The following is a 15,881-nucleotide window of genomic DNA, read 5'->3' as shown; positions in this document are numbered from 1 at the left end:
AGAACCACGTCCTGTGTTTGGGGGGACACCCAGCACAGGGAGCAGGGATCCCTGCCCTGCCCCAGGATGGAGCCCTCCCCTGGGATGAGCCCCACCTGGGGCTTGGGCACGCTCTGGAGCTGCACTTATGGATTTTTTCTCCTTGCTAATTATGGAAGCACCTTTTTTTCCCCCCAAAATGCAACAGCAGAGGTCAGAACCCCAACTGAAATACAGGATGGAAAGGCAGAGAGCAACCTCAGCGAGGGCTTGGATCAGCTCAAATCTTTAATTAGAAAAATAGACACGAATCTGAAATATTCCTGATAGAGGCCTTTTCTTTTTACAAACATAATAATAATAATAATAATAATGAAATCACCTTTCCCAAGGGTCTGTTAGCACCGGTGGCCAGAGCCTGGTGGGGTCTGGAGAAGGGATGGGAGCAGCCGCAGCCCCGGAGAATCTCCAGGCAGGAACATCCTGGGAAGTGCTGGCTGGGGAAAGCACAGCCGGGCGCTCCAGCGCACCCACCGCGGTGGTGATTTCTGTCTGTCTGTCCGTCTGTCCGGGGGCTCTGCTCTCCCCTCCTGGGAGCAGCAGCCGCGGATGGCTCAGTCCCGCGGGCCGGGCTGCCCTCGCCATCCCGCCGGGATCGCCTCACCTCCCGCGGGCCCCGGCGCCCGGCACGGCCCTGCGGGGCACCGGGAGGGCCCCGCACCCCGGCTCTCCCTGAGACGCTCGGGGGACTCGGGAAACGCCGCCTGGCAGCGCCCGGGCCGCGGCTCAGAGCGCGCCGAAGGAGAGCCCCACGGAGAAGAACCCCAGCCCCTTGAGCTTCTCCTCGCTGCGCGCCTTCTGCTTGAGGTGCACCTTGCTGTGGCGCTTCTTCTCGTCGCTGCGGGCGAAGCGGCGGCCGCAGGTGTCGCAGGAGAAGGGCTTCTCGCCCGTGTGCGTGCGGATGTGCGTGGTGAGGTGGTCGCTGCGGCTGAAGTTGCGCAGGCAGATGCGGCACTGGAAGGGCTTGTGGCCCGTGTGGATGCGCAGGTGCCGGTTGAGCTCGTCGGAGCGGGCGAAGCTGCGGATGCAGCTCTCCACCGGGCAGGCGAACGCCTTCTCGTGGGGCTTGGGGCAGAAGCACTTGGAGGAGCACTTGCTGCGCCGCGCCTTCTTCTTGGGCTCGGGCAGCGCCGGGGGCGCGGGGGGCAGCAGGGCGGGCAGCGCCGAGGCCGCCGCCTGGCCCAGGAAGTCCGTGGGGGGCACGGAGGGAGAGGGGTGAGGATGGAGCAGCTCGGCAGAGCCCAGCAGGCCCGGCAGCACCTCGGCCTGGGCCAAGGAGGCCTCGAAGTCCGGCAGCAGCGGCCCGGGGAGGCTGTGGATCTTGCCGTCGGCGAAGTCCCCGCGGGCCGGGAAGTTCTCTGGCTCGCAGCCGAAGCCCAGATGGGCTCCAAAGCAGGCGGCCTCCTCCGCCAGGCTGCCGAGCTCGGGCTGGCAGCTGACGGACAAGGCGCTCTCCATCTTGGAGCCCAGCGGGGGGAACAGCCCCGGGCCGCCGTCGGTGCCCGGGAAGCCCTCGGCAGAGTGGAAGCCGGCGGGCAGGTAGGCATGCTGCTGCTGCTGCTGCTGCTGCTGCTGGGAGACGGGCTCCCACTGGGCACAGGCGGCCTTGAACTTGTCCAGGGGCGGGGAGCCGGAGGACAGCTTGACGTCCTGCTTGCTGTCCAGGAGCTTGGGCTGGAAGAAGCACTGGGAGGTGCTGCCCGGCAGGGGCTGCGCGCCCTCGGCCGCGGGGAAGGCGCCGTAGCTCGGCTCCGGGAACGGCGCCGGGCTGGACCCGCTCATCTCGGGCTGGCACGGCGCGTACAGCTCCAGCTGGCCCTGAGCCACCTCGGGACAGGGGTACAGAGCGTCCAGGTGCCTCTGGTGGCCCTCGGAGGAGGCGAAGGGGGAGATGCCCAGGATGCCCGACATCAGGTTGAAGAGGGATTCCTGGTCCTGCGGGTGCTCCGGTACCGCCTTGATGAAGAAGCTGCCGGTGTAGCTGAGGGAGGGGGAGGGCTGGCTGCCCAGCAGGGAGTAATCCACGGCCCCGCCGCTGCCGGGGACACCCAGCAGCTCACCTGGGAAGCAGAGGAGACGGCGGTGAGAGGCTGGAGGGGCGCGGGGCCGGGGGCGGGATGCGGGGAGCAGCGGGAGCTGTTGCGTCACCGCGAGGTCTCCGTCCCCGACACCGCACAGGCAGCCCTGGCACTCACCCCCTCCCCCCCGGGACCCTCAGCACCCCGCCCCGAGCTGGGGGATGCTGCAGCCCCGGCCGGAGCGGGGGAACGATCCCCGTTCCTGGCTGCAGCGACCGCTCCCAGCGGGGTCCCTCGTCCCTGCCCGCTCCCGCCCGCCCTTACCTCCGAGGAAATCGGCCTCTGCCAGAAGTTGCTGCTCAGGCTGCCCCAAGCCCTGCAGCTCTCCGCTTTTCATCTCGCAGCTCTCCTCGTACTTGGAGTAAAGCGGATCCGGGCAGGAGAAATCCACAACGTTGAGCATCTTCCCTGGGCACGCGGCCGGAGCAGGGGGGCCGGGCTGGGGCGAGCCGGGGGTGCCCGGGATGAGCCGGGGGATGCCCGGGGAGAGCCGCTGGGTGCTCGGGGGCCGGGCGAGAGCTGCTCCAGGCGAGCCCGGGGATGCCCGGGGCGAGCCCGGGACGAGCGGGGACTGCTCGGGGTGCCCGCAGCGATCCGAGGGATGCTCGGGGATGAGCCGGGCCACGCTCGGGGGGCCCGCACCGCTGCGGGGGACGCTCGGGGCAGGTGCCGGGGACCCTGGGGGTGATGCTGTGGGGTGCTCGGGGCGGGGGCGCTGCGGGGGCAGGGCCGGGGCGGGGGGCGCAGGCAGGGCCCGGCGGCGGCGCAGCCCGAGCGGACACCCGGAGCTCCCTCCCCGCCGCCCCCTTTATAGCGGGAGCGGGGCTGCTCCGACCTTCCGCCGCAGCCATTTCTGGAGTCCCCAGTGAGGCTGCCGTGACGTAAATGCCCATACATGGACTCAGGATGTAGGCTAGGGAGTCCCAATAAGGAAATCTCTCCCGTGACGCGATGCCCCTTCCCTCCCCCTTCCCTCCTCCCCTCCCCCTTTTCTCTCGCTCTGTTTTTCATTTCCCCCCCCTTCCTTTTCTCTTTTTAACTAATAATCGCGATATTTTTAACAAATCTCTGCCGCTGCGTGCGCGCCTGTGCCCAGCATCCCCTCCCGCGGGTGTGCCCAGCATCCCCCCGGGTGTGCCCAGCATCCCCCCGGTGTGCCCAGCATCCCCCCGGGTGTGCACACGCGTGTGCCCAGCATCTCCCCGGTGTGCCCAGCATCTCCCCGGTGTGCACAGCATCCCCCCGGGTGTGCCCAGCATCCCCCCCAGGGTGTGCACAGCATCCCCCCGGTGTGCACACGCGTGTGCAAGCGCGGCTGTGCAGGAGCGAGCCCGGCTCGCAGCCTCGGCTGCCGTCGCTCCTCTCCCGCTCCTCTCCCGGGTTTGCCTCTCCCCGGGCGCCCCTTCCCCCGCGCTGTTTTTTCCCCTGAATGCCTCGTGGCTCCTGCTCCTTCCAGGGGCTCCAGAGCCGTGTTTGCTGTCGCTGCCCCGTCCCTGCCCTGCCCCGCTCTCCCGGCCGGCTTTTGGGATTTTGGCTGTTTCTGCCGGGGTGCCGCGCTGCTGCTGCGGAGCGGGGCGGGGGTCCGCTCCTGCGGCCGGAGGAGAAGGCGCAGAGCCCGGAGCGGGGCTGGGGAGGGCATCCATCCTGCGAACCCCCCGTCTCCCGGGAAAGCTTTCGGAGCCCCTCCTGGCAGCGCCCCCAGCCCAGCATCCTCCGCCCGTGCCGGGCTGAAGGCTCCTGCCCTGCCCTCGGGGATCCCCAGCGCTGCCTGGAGCACATCCTGGACGGGCAGGGCTGCTCTGGGGAGGGGGCTGCCACCGGCCCGGGGCGGGCAGGGCAAGGTTTGCTCTGCCATCTCGGCTGCTGGGCCCAAACCCGCCCCGGAGCGGGGCTGGGGAGGGCATCCATCCTGCGAACCCCCCGTCTCCCGGGAAAGCTTTCGGAGCCCCTCCTGGCAGCGCCCCCAGCCCAGCATCCTCCGCCCGTGCCGGGCTGAAGGCTCCTGCCCTGCCCTCGGGGATCCCCAGCGCTGCCTGGGGCACATCCTGGTCGGGCAGGGCTGCTCTGGGGAGGGGGCTGTCACCGGGGGAAGGTTTGCTCTGCCATTTCGGCTGCTGGGCCCAAACCCGCTGTGAGGGATGCTCAGACAAATATCGGGGTGTAACCCCCTGCTCACACAGCAGCTCAGGTGAGCTGGGTGGGCAGGAGGGGGCTGTGCGTGCACGGGGCTGGGGGAGAGCAGGAGCGCTGCCTGGGGCACATCCTGGTCGGGCAGGGCTGCTCTGGGGAGGGGGCTGTCACCGGGGGAAGGTTTGCTCTGCCATTTCGGCTGCTGGGCCCAAACCCGCTGTGAGGGATGCTCAGACAAATATCGGGGTGTAACCCCCTGCTCACACAGCAGCTCAGGTGAGCTGGGTGGGCAGGAGGGGGGCTGTACGTGCACGGGGCTGGGGGAGAGCAGGGGCCCCTCCCTGGCCTCCCCAAATTCCCATTTCACTGCCTCCAAGTGCTTACAGCCCTGCAGGCAGGCCAGAGGGGCAGGGGCCGTGCCCTGAGGTGCAGGGGCCGTGCCCAGATGTGCTGAGGCCATGCCCAGGTGTGCAGGGGCTGTGCCCAGATGTGCTGGGGCTGTGCCCAGGTGTGCAGGGGCCGTGCCCAGATGTGCAGGGGCTGTGCCCAGATGTGCTGGGGCCGTGCCCTGAGGTGCAGGGGCCGTGCCCAGATGTGCTGAGGCCATGCCCAGGTGTGCAGGGGCTGTGCCCAGATGTGCTGGGGCTGTGCCCTGAGGTGCAGGGGCTGTGCCCAGATGTGCAGTTCCAGGTGTGCTGGGGCTGTGCCCAGAGGCGCAGGGACTGTGCCCAGGTGTGCTGGGGCTGTGCCCAGGTGTGCTGGGGCTGTGCCCAGATGTGCTGGGGCCGTGCCCTGAGGTGCAGGGGCCGTGCCCAGATGTGCTGAGGCCATGCCCAGGTGTGCAGGGGCTGTGCCCAGATGTGCTGGGGCTGTGCCCAGGTGTGCTGGGGCTGTGCCCAGATGTGCTGGGGCCGTGCCCTGAGGTGCAGGGGCCGTGCCCAGATGTGCTGGGGCCATGCCCAGGTGTGCAGGGGCTGTGCCCAGATGTGCTGGGGCTGTGCCCAGGTGTGCAGGGGCCGTGCCCAGATGTGCAGGGGCTGTGCCCAGATGTGCTGGGGCCGTGCCCTGAGGTGCAGGGGCCGTGCCCAGATGTGCTGAGGCCATGCCCAGGTGTGCAGGGGCTGTGCCCAGATGTGCTGGGGCTGTGCCCAGGTGTGCTGGGGCTGTGCCCAGATGTGCTGGGGCCGTGCCCTGAGGTGCAGGGGCCGTGCCCAGATGTGCTGGGGCCATGCCCAGGTGTGCAGGGGCTGTGCCCAGATGTGCTGGGGCTGTGCCCAGGTGTGCAGGGGCCGTGCCCAGATGTGCAGGGGCTGTGCCCAGATGTGCTGGGGCCGTGCCCTGAGGTGCAGGGGCCGTGCCCAGATGTGCTGAGGCCATGCCCAGGTGTGCAGGGGCTGTGCCCAGATGTGCTGGGGCTGTGCCCTGAGGTGCAGGGGCTGTGCCCAGATGTGCAGTTCCAGGTGTGCTGGGGCTGTGCCCAGGTGTGCTGGGGCTGTGCCCAGGTGTGCTGGGGCTGTGCCCTGAGGTGCAGGGGCTGTGCCCAGGTGTGCAGGGGCTGTGCCCAGGGGTGCTGAGCCCTGCCCCGTGCCCAGGCCGTGCCAGGCCGTGCCCAGCTGGCAGCAGCAGGGATCCCCAGCCATTCCTGGCCCCAGGGAGTCACGGCCCCACCTCGGGCAGATCCCAGGATTGGTGTCTGGCAGCTCTCCCCTCGCTGGGGCAGCTGCTGCCTCTGCAATCCCAGAGCCCAGCCCAGGGGCAAGGAGGCAACAACCCCCCTGGGCACGCAGGGAATGCCCCTGAGGGTCGGGCTGCAGAGAAAACAGGGCCTGGAGAGGTGCAGGCCGTGACCAGAGTGGGGAAATGTCCAGTGGCATCCCATTATTCCCTGTTTGCCCCCTCACAGGGGATGAGGAGCCCAGGGCAATGGGTTTCAGTAAATCAAAGGCTGCAGTGCTCAGTGACCCTGGAACTTGGAGCTTCAGGACATCCTGAGGACCAGGACGATGACCAGGCTGGAAATATTCCCCTGTGCCCTGCACATCCCATTATTCCCTGTTTGCCCCCTCACAGGGGATGAGGAGCCCAGGGCAATGGGTTTCAGTAAATCAAAGGCTGCAGTGCTCAGTGACCCTGGAACTTGGAGCTTCAGGACATCCTGAGGACCAGGACGATGACCAGGCTGGAAACACTTCCCTGTGGCCCTGGGGACAAGCCCAGCCTGCAGTGGGGATGTGCAGGACCCAGCCAGGGAGGGACCTGGGCTCCTGGCCCTCTCCTGCACCCCTCCCTGGCTGCACCTCGGGGCAGCCTCGCTCACTCTGGGTTTTGGCTCTCAGGGGGTCAGCCTAGAGCATGTGTAGGATGTCCAGGCTGGCCCTTTGCTGTGCCCACCCCGGGACAGCTCTGCTGCCAGCACAGGCAGCTCCCCTTCCCCCCCAGGCACGGAAAACTCCGTCCCTGCTGTGGGACAGCGCCAGGGGCAGGGGCAGCTCTCAGCACCCTCCCCTCGCCCCCAGGGCTGCTCTGAGGCAGTGGCTCAGCTCCCGAGGAGCTCAGTCAGCCCACAGGGTCCCGGGGGGCTCTCGCCCCCAGGGCTGCTCTGAGGCAGTGGCAGTGGCTCAGCTCCCGTGAGGAGCTCAATCAGCCCACAGGGTCCCGGGGGGCGGCAGGGGCTCCCCCGGGTGAGCGCTCCAGCCCCCAAACCCCACGGAAGCAGAGATGGCTGCTGAAAAGCCCCGTGTGTTGGGTTTTCCTGCACAGACCCGCGGCAGTTTGCGGTGGCCCTCGGCACGGAGCAGAGAGCTGGCAGGGGACACCAGGCATGAGGTAATGCCAACGTGACCCGAGCCCGGGCCAGGCGCTGGCACCGCCGAGCCCGGGCCAGAAGGGGCTCCCGGCTGCCGAGGGGCAGGATTGCCTTCCTGGGGCACTGCCGTGGGCACCAGGAGCAGGAGGAGCCCCGTGTCCACTGCCCGGGGAGCGGCCGGGTCCTGCCCCGCTCCGGGGGGATCTGGCTTTCCCGGCCCCAGGAATGCTGCAGGAGCCTTCCCACGGGATGGGCAGGGCTGGAGCAGCTCCCCGGTGCCCCTGGGCAGCCCCCAGCCCAGGGCCGGCCGGGCAGGGGGGTCTGAGCTCCCACTGTGAGCTGGGAGCATCCTTGGGGCAGCAAACGCCCCCAGAGCAGGGCTGGCTGTGCCCCAGATGGAGCTGGGGGCTCGGCGCTTTCGGGGGGGTTTGGGCAGCTCCAGCCCCCCCGAGGGCTCCCCCAGACTGGCCACCGCACTGCCCTGGGCTCCTGGCCACCTCAGCTCCTGCCTGGCCAGCTCCTCACCCTCCTGCTGGCCCTGCTGGGTCCCCTGTGCCCTGCCACGCTGCCACCAGCCCGCTGCAATGGCACAGCAGCCTGCTGCCCCTCCTGCCCTGCCGGGTCCCATCCGGGCTCCCAGCACAAAACCCAGCCCCAGTTCTGGCTCTGGCTCCTTCCTGCCCTGGTTCCCTTCTCTGGGGCCTGGCTGGGCCCTGCCCCGCAGCCCGGCACGTTTAGCAGGGCTGGGTGCTCCCAGGACTCATTACTGGAGTTAATTGAGAACCATCCTCTTCCTCCTGGCACAGCCAGAGAGGCTGGGGGAGCTCTGGAATGGCCCTGAGATGGCTCTGGGATGGCTGTGGGATGGCTCTGGGATGGCTGTGGGATGGCTGTGGGATGGCTGTGGGATGGCTCTGGGATGGCTCTGGAATGGCTCTGGGATGGCCCTGGGATGGCTCTGGGATGGCTGTGGGATGGCTCTGGGAATGGCTCTTCCCCTGCATCACGAGCCCAGGCAGGGCAGGGGCAGAGATGGGCAGCGCTGACGTGAGCCTGGAATTCATTTTTCCAGAGGGATGGGCTGGGGGCTGGCTCATGGCACTGGGCCTGGCAGCCAAACCTGGGCGGGGTGCCCGGGCCCGCGGGCACCTGGGGGAAGGTGCAGAGCCCAGGCTGTGAACGCTCAGGCCCCTCTGCAGCACGCCGTGCCCCACATCCAGAGCTCCTGGGGGATTTTCCTCTCGGTTTCCTGCGCTGGAGGTGATGCAAGCCCTGGGTGTGAGGCCACGCCTGTCCGTGTGCCTCTGGAGCGTTCCCAGCCTGCAGGCTCCCAGGAGCAGGGCTGTGCTGGCTCCAGGCTGCCCTGTGCCCCCCTCCTGGCACCAGAGCCCCCCTGCTGCTGGGCAGGGCTGGGAATTCCCTGCTGGACACCCAGCCCTGCCAAGGCTTCTCCAGGGCACGACAAGCCCTGTGGGCTCTGAGCTGCTGGTCCCCAATATTCCAGAAGGTGCTTCTGGAATTCCAAAGTGCTTTTTGGCTCTGGAAGATGAGGGAAAGACAGCAACCCCCAGCACCTCCCTGCCACCTCCCCAGCACTTCCACCCCTCACGGAGCAGCGTCCCATGGAATCCCTGCCCCTGCCAGCTGTGCTCTGCAGAGGGGCTGGAGCGGCCGATGGAATTTTAAAGGAATTTTATTTCATTTTAAAGGTATTTAATTTCATTTTAAAGGTACTTTACAGGGAAGTGCTGCTGATTCCCCCCGTGGCACGAGGGGCAGGGGAGGGCACCCAAAGGGGCCCTGCAGCACCCAGGGCTCAGCAGCTGCTCTTTGGGTGCTGCACCCAGCCCTGGAATTCCCTTCCCACCTTCCCAATCCATCTCCTTTGTGCCACCCCCGCCAAAGCCGCAGCAGAGGCAGCCCCAGAGCCCGGAGCTCCCTCTGCCAGTCCCGGGATGCAGAGGGAAGGAGCATTCCCAGCCTGGGAGCTGGCCATGGGCTCCCCAGGGGTTGGGGTGGCAGCAGTGATTCCTGCTGGGATGGGCTCAGGGAGCCCAGGGATGCTGGGTCAGAGAATCCCAGGGTGGTTTGGGCTGGAAGGGACCTTAAACCCCACCCGTGGGCAGGAACAGCTCCCACTGCCCCAGGCTGCTCCAGCCCCATCCCAGCCTGGCCTGGGCACTGCCAGGGATCAGCCCCAGCTGCTCTGGGAATCCCAGCCCAGCCCCTGCCCACCCTCCCAGCCAGCAATTCCCAATTCCCAAGATCCCATCCACCCCTCTGGAGCGTGGATCTCACCTCCCTGCCCTCCCTCTCCTGCTCCATCCTCCCGTGCCAGGAAAACTTCCAGAAGAGCAGAGCTCGGCATTGCCATGGAAACCCCGGGCCAGCGCTGCCCGTGCTGCTCCCGCTGCTGCAGGGGATGCTCCAGAGGCTCAGCAGCCCCTGGAGAGCTGGCCCGGGGCTGGGCAGGGCCAGGGTGCTGCAAGGGCAGGGGAGCCTGCTCCAGGGGGCATTTTCCAGGGGGAATTTTCCATGGGGATCCTTCTCCAGGGGAGATTTTCCAGGGGGGATGCTGCTTGAGGGAGGGTTTTCCATGTGATCCTTCTCCAGGGGGGTTTTCCAGGGAGGATCCCTCTCCAGAGAGGGTTTTCCTCGGGCTGTGGGGCAGCCTCAGCAGATCCAGCAGCACCTGAGGCTCTGTGGAACTCATTTTTAGGTTCTAGGAACGCCTAAAGAGGGCTCCTTGTTTTGGATGCCTGGCCACCAGGCTGGAGTTTCAGAGCCCAGGCCAGGTCAGGGGGGTGGTTTTCCCCCCCTGGTTGAGGCTGCTGCTCATCTCCACATCCTCCGGGAGCTCTGCTGGCCAGCACAGCTCTCCCTGCCCCCCAGGTCACCGATCCCTCCTCCTGCATCCTTGCTTTTCACCCCAAGCCGCTGATTTTGGGGCAGATCCCCTGAGAAGTGGCAGCTGCCTGCAGTTCTGGAGCGGCACTGAGAACAGGAATGGTCACTATTTATTTTAATGAACTCCAGTAAAGCTTACCTCTGACTAAAATCTCAGCTCCTCTAAGGTTTCCAAATTCCTTACAGTCTGAGTTCCATTGGCAGAGCAGCGCTCCCAGGGCAGGCAGCAGTCAGAGCTCACCCTGCTGCCCCCGTACCAAACCCCAGCCCAGGGAGGGCAGGGCTGGTTCTGGTGGTTCTGGCAGCACACGGGGGGCAGAGGGGGTCCTGCTGCCCCCAGCCCCAGCCCAGGGGAGGGCTGGTTCTGGCAGCTCTGGCAGCACACGGGGGGCAGAGAGGGTCCTGCTGCCCCCAGCCCCAGCCCAGGGGAGGGCAGGGCTGGTTCTGGCAGCTCTGGCAGCACACAGAGAGCAGAGGGGTCCTGCTGCCCCCAGCCCCAGCCCAGGGGTTTTGTGTGGCTGTGCACTCAGCAGTCAGGGCAGCAGGATGAACCCAGCCCAGGTGAGCACAGACCCAGGCCAGGGCTCCAGGAGCCAGGATTTGGCTCCAGCAAAGTCAGAGACTGGAATGGACCATTTTCTCAACTTATTTCTGAAACTGCTTTTAGCCCAAGAGCTTGTGTGCCTTGGTGGAGTGGCTGGGAAGCTGCAGACATTTCCATGTCTTTCAGATTGAATGAAATGATTCATTGAGCCCCAAATAGGTCTTTCTTCATTTATCTCACGCTGGTTTTAATCACCTCTAAACAAATTGTGCGTATTTTTAAATAAACCATGTTTTAAGCCAAATCACTGGACTGCTTTATTTAGAAAAAAGCCCGGAGCAAACCACTGAACTTTAATTTTTTTGTTTTCAGCTGAAGCTCCCCAACGAGCCCCGGGCATCGTTAGGCTCCTGATTAGCTGCAGGCACCCCAAAGCCCAGGGTGGATGCAAACCACCAGGGCTGTGTGCCCTCCCTGGCTCGTCCTGCTCGGCCCCTGGGCAGGGACCTGGCAGGGCAGGGCTTTGGGACAGGGCTTTGGGACAGGGGTTTTGGGACAGGGCTTTGGGAAAGGGATTTGGGACAGGGATTTGGGACAGGGCTTTGGGACAGGGGTTTTGGGACAGGGCTTTGGGACAGGGCATTGGGACAGGGCTTTGGGACAGGGCTTTGGGAAAGGGATTTGGGACAGGGATTTGGGACAGGGGTTTTGGGACAGGGCTTTGGGACAGGGACCTGGCAGGGCAGGGCTTTTGGGGCCAAGGCTTTTGGGATAGGGATTTTGGGACAGGCAGGGGTTCAGGGGCCCTCAGGGCTACCAGCAGAGAAGGTGGGGAGTGCTGGGGTGGCCCAGGTGTGCTGGGGACACTGAGGTGTGCTGGGATGGCAGAGGTGTTTTGGGGACAACAAGGCATGTCAGGATGGCACAGGTGAGTTGGAATGGCCCAGGTGCATTGGGGACAGTGAGATGTGTTGGGGTGGTACAGGTGCTTTGGGAACAATGAGGTGTGTCAGGATGGCAGAGTTTGTTGGGAACAATGAGGTGTACAGGGACGGCACAGGTGTGTGGGGACAATGAGGTGTGTTGGGGACACTGAGGTGTGCTGGGATGGCACAGGTGTGACACTGAGGTGTGTGGGGACAATGAGGTGTGTGGGGATGGCACAGGTGACAATCTGGTGTGTGGGGAACAACGAGGTGTGTCAGGAAAAGAGTTTTTTGGGGACAATGAGTTGTGCAGGGACAATGAGGTGTGTGGGGACAGTGAGGTGTGCTGGGATGGCACAGGTGTGACACTGAGGTGTGTGGGGACAATGAGGTGTGTGGGGACAATGAGGTGTGCGGGAACAGTGAGGTGTGTCAGGATGGAAGAGTTTTTTGGGGACACTGAGGTGTGTGGGGACACTGAGGTGTGTGGGGACAATGAGGTGTGCAGGACACGCCCGGACGAGGCGCAAACCCAGCCCTGCCCTCAGATCAATCAACCAACCCTTAATGAGCCGTGGCAGTCAGCCCCGGCAGGGACAGGGCACGGGGGCTGCAGGAAAAGAGTTTTTTGGGGACAATGAGTTGTGCAGGGACAATGAGGTGTGTGGGGACAGTGAGGTGTGCTGGGATGGCACAGGTGTGACACTGAGGTGTGTGGGGACAATGAGGTGTGCAGGACACGCCCGGACGAGGCGCAAACCCAGCCCTGCCCTCAGATCAACCAACCCTTAATGAGCCATGGCAGTCGGCCCCGGCAGGGACAGGGCACGGGGGCTGAGCTGGCCGGGCAGGGAGGAGCCCTTTCCTCGCCCCGGGACAGGAAAAAGCCCCCAGGTGGCTTTGTGCCCTCCCTGCCCCTCCTGCCCGGGCAGCCAGCCCGTTCCCAGTCCCGGTGCCCACGGGCATTACTGGGAACTGAGGCTGGACTGGGACGGGCTGGGAGCGCTGCCGGGACGGGAGCGGGCGAGCCCGGTCCTGCAGGCTGGCACAGCATCCGTGGGAGCATCCCGGGAGAGGGCCTGGGGCCGTGACAGCGCCGGGCAAGAGCCACGGGCACCTGGGCTGTGCCAGCAGGGCCAGGGCAGTGCCCTCGTCCCCTGTGCTGGCACTGCCGGGCACCTCCAGTGCTGGGGAGGGGCTGGAGAATCCCTGAGGGAGCTGGGAAGGGGCTGCAGAATCCCTGAGGGAGCCGGGAAGGGGCTGCAGAATCCCTGAGGGAGCCGGGAAGGGGCTGCAGAATCCCTGAGGGAGCCGGGAAGGGGCTGCAGAATCCCTGAGGGAGCTGGGAAGGGGCTGCAGAAGAGATTCAATTTGTGTTCATTCCCACCCCACACTAGAGCTCAGAGTGTTCCTAATCACACACCAAAGCAGCTCATTTAGGAGTTCCATGAGTGTCCCTGCACTCCCAGCCTTTGGCATCACTAGCAGGGAGTTTTGCTAAGGTAATTAATGCTGACAAGCAGGGCTGCTCTCGCTTCATGCTGGCTCCTGGAGCTGGGTCGGGCTGCAGCCACAGCAGTGAGCCAGGGCTGGCCGGGTGCGCTGCCTGCCTTGCAGCCGGCTCGTTTGAGGAGGGATGGATGGCACCGAGCTGCCCTGGGAGCCCGGCGGGTTTATTGCACGGAGAGCAGAGTTTGTAAATCTCCCTGCTGCTCTGATTAACGATTCTGGAGAGCGCTCTCCACCTTCTTGGAAGCTTTCCTGACAAGGAGCAATGAGCTGGTCAAGGAGGCAAATAACTCTCCCAAATGAAAAGCTGCTGGATCAATGCACTTCAGAGCAGGGCTGGCCAGGTGTGTGTTCCCTGCTGCTGATCACAGCGAGGGGGAGCTGAGGGGGCATGGTTACAGCAAAGCACCCGGGGCTGCAGGGGGCTGCAATTAACTGCATGGCATTGATTAACTGCAGGGAATTGACAACTGCATGGCATTGATTAACTGCAGGGAATTGACAACTGCATGGCATTGATTAACTGCAGGGAATTGATAACTGCATGGGATTGACTGCATGGAATTAACTGCAACCTCTGCAGCATCCCAGGCCACTTCACTGGGTGCACAAACACAGAATCCCAGAATTGTTTGATTGGAAAAGCCCTTCCAGGACCATCGAGTCCAGTTCTTCTCCCATCACAGCCCAGGCCACCACTGCCCCTGTCCCGCCCCTTCCCAGCTCCTCCAGCCCCTCCTGGGCCATGGCCCAGGACAGGTTTTCCCCAGGTGCCCTCCAGGACTCTCCTCTCTGGAGCTCCAAGCCCTGCTGAATTCTCCAGGAGATGAAGGGAACGCTCCTGTCCCCCTGCTGTGTGCCCAGGGCTCTGCTGGGTGGCCCCAGGGGACTCTGGGGTCACAGGGATTTGGGGGCACTCCTGGGTCACCCCAGAGGGACAGAGCAGGGCCTGGCCCTGCCAAGCACAGGTAAACAGAATTAGCACGAAGCACCGGGTGTCTCTGCAGGAACCCTGGCAGGAGAGCCCGGTGCTGGTGCAAGGGCAGTGCTGGAGCCTGCTGAGCTGTGGGGGTCTGGGGGCTCCTCCTGTGAGCCCCTCGTGCCCTGAGCAGAGCAGCATGGGCTCGCTGGGGGTGCTGCTGGGTGCGGGCAGGGGGCAGGCACGGGGCTGGCGTGAGGTGACAGCCAGGAATGACAGATGCAGGCTCAGCTCACGCTGATTCCTCCTTCCCTGCTCCAGTTCACAACTAAAAATAAACAGGAGAAGGAGCTGAGTCTGCTTCAAGGAATTCTGGGGCAGTAGATAAATAAAAATGAAAAGTGGTGCTCCTGAGAGGAGACACTGCCAAAGCTTGATCACCTTTTTAGTGCTGGCCCTTTAAACCTCCTCCGAGGAAAAAAATCACCAAATTTGGGTGAAAAAACAACAATTTTCCTACCTTGCAGACAGGGAAAATGCCCAGAAATGAGGATTCAGTCAGAGCTGTGGACCCAAAGCATTCAGGTAACACAAAGGTGACTCCCCAGACCTCTGGGTCTGCATACAAAGAAAAGAATTTTATTTCCCATTTTTGAAATGATTTCTGCTTTCAGGTCGGGGAGCAGTGCTAGCCCTCAGCCCTGGCTGCTGTGATTCCCAGAATCTGGGTTAGGCAGTCCCTCTGTGCCACACAGAGGCTTTATTTGAGCTGGGAAATCCTCTGGAAGCCCTGAGCCGTGTCTCTCCCACGCTCTGGCTGCATCCCAGCTCCTGATCCAGGGAATCCTGGCCGGGCCCTGCCCTTCCCTCTGCTCCTCTGCATCCCCAGTGCCAGGACGGGCTGGGAGCTGGGGGGAGCAGGGTCTGGGCACATCCAGCCAGCTCCCACGGAGCTCTGGGAATGGCCCCTGGGATGCAGCTCTCCCTGCAGGGATTTCACCCCAGTGCCATGCTGGCTGCCCAGCCCTGGGACCTGCAGGGCAGAGCCCACCCCGGGCTCTGTGAGGAAATCAGGAGTGTCCCATGCCTGGATCTGCCTTGGCCTCTGGGGGGAAAGGACCTGGCTGAACATCCTCACTCCTGAGGGGAAAGGACCTGGTTGGACATCCTCACTCCAGTAAAGGACCTGGCTGAACATCCTCACTCCTGATGGGAAAGGACCTGGTTGGACATCCTCACTCCAGGAAGGGAAAGGACCTGGTGGCACATCCTCACTCCTGAAAGGACCCAGCTGAACATCCTCACTCCAGGAAATGAAAGGACCTGGTTGGACATCCTCACTCCTGAGGGGAAAGGACCTGGTTGGACATCCTCACTCCAGTAAAGGACCTGGCTGAACATCCTCACTCCAGGAAGGGAAAGGACCTGGTTGGACATCTTCAGTCCAGGAGGAGAAAGGACCTGGTGGCACATCCTCACTCCACAAAGGGAAGGACCTGGTGGAACAGCCTCACTCCAGGAGGAGAAAGGACCTGGCTGAACATCCTCACTCCTGAAAGGACCCAGCTGAGCATCCTCACTCCTGAAAGGACCCGGCTGAACATCCTCACTCCTGAAAGGACCCGGCTGAACATCCTCACTCCACGCCCTGCCAGCTCTGGAGAGGGAATCAGCTGAGTGCTCAGAGCCCTGGGTCATCCAGCCCTGCTGGCTGAGGCTCCAGACTCCTCCCAGGAGACAGCTTTGGGAGGGACTCCTGGAAAGGTTTGGGGTGGAGGGACCCCAAAGCCCACCCAGTGCCACCCTGCCGTGGCAGGGACACCTCCCACTGTGCCAGGTGCTCCAGCCCCAGTGTCCAGCCTGGCCTGGGCACTGCCAGGGATCCAGGGCAGCCCCAGCTGCTCTGGGCTGAACCAGGAAGGTTTTCTGATGCCCTGGTGCAGAGGAACAGTGAGATGAATTCAGTAATGTGAAGAAGTGGTTTCCGTGGGGTGAAAATGCCCCACCCAGCGGGGATGGGGGC

The 15,881-nt window shown here is 64.3% G+C and overlaps 1 protein-coding gene across 1 annotated transcript; it reads right to left on the bottom strand.

Moving 5' to 3' along the window:
- Positions 1-352: 352 nt before the first annotated feature.
- Positions 353-3,052, bottom strand: EGR4 (early growth response 4). Its single transcript, XM_039724318.1, has 2 exons — positions 2,382-3,052; positions 353-2,099 (listed from the first exon to the last, which is right to left on the bottom strand). Exons 1-2 carry the CDS (start codon positions 2,518-2,520, stop codon positions 766-768), a joined length of 1,473 nt encoding a protein of 490 aa, XP_039580252.1. The 5' UTR covers positions 2,521-3,052; the 3' UTR covers positions 353-765.
- Between the last annotated feature and the right edge of the window lie 12,829 nt (positions 3,053-15,881).

This window comes from Passer montanus, unplaced genomic scaffold (genome assembly GCF_014805655.1).
Source record: "Passer montanus isolate IOZ18808 unplaced genomic scaffold, ASM1480565v1 scaffold109, whole genome shotgun sequence".
Taxonomy (NCBI): domain Eukaryota; kingdom Metazoa; phylum Chordata; class Aves; order Passeriformes; family Passeridae; genus Passer; species Passer montanus.
Note: the sequence above shows the minus strand (reverse complement) of the source record. Positions and strands in the feature narration are given on the sequence as shown.

Excerpts from the sequence above, each read along its gene's own strand:
- EGR4 (XM_039724318.1), bottom strand. The coding sequence starts at position 2,520 with ATGCTCAACGTTGTGGATTTCTCCTGCCCGGATCCGCTTTACTCCAAG. Across the intron at positions 2,100-2,381 it reads AGAGGCCGATTTCCTCGGAG|GTGAGCTGCTGGGTGTCCCC; the intron begins GTAAGGGCGGGC and ends TCTGCTTCCCAG.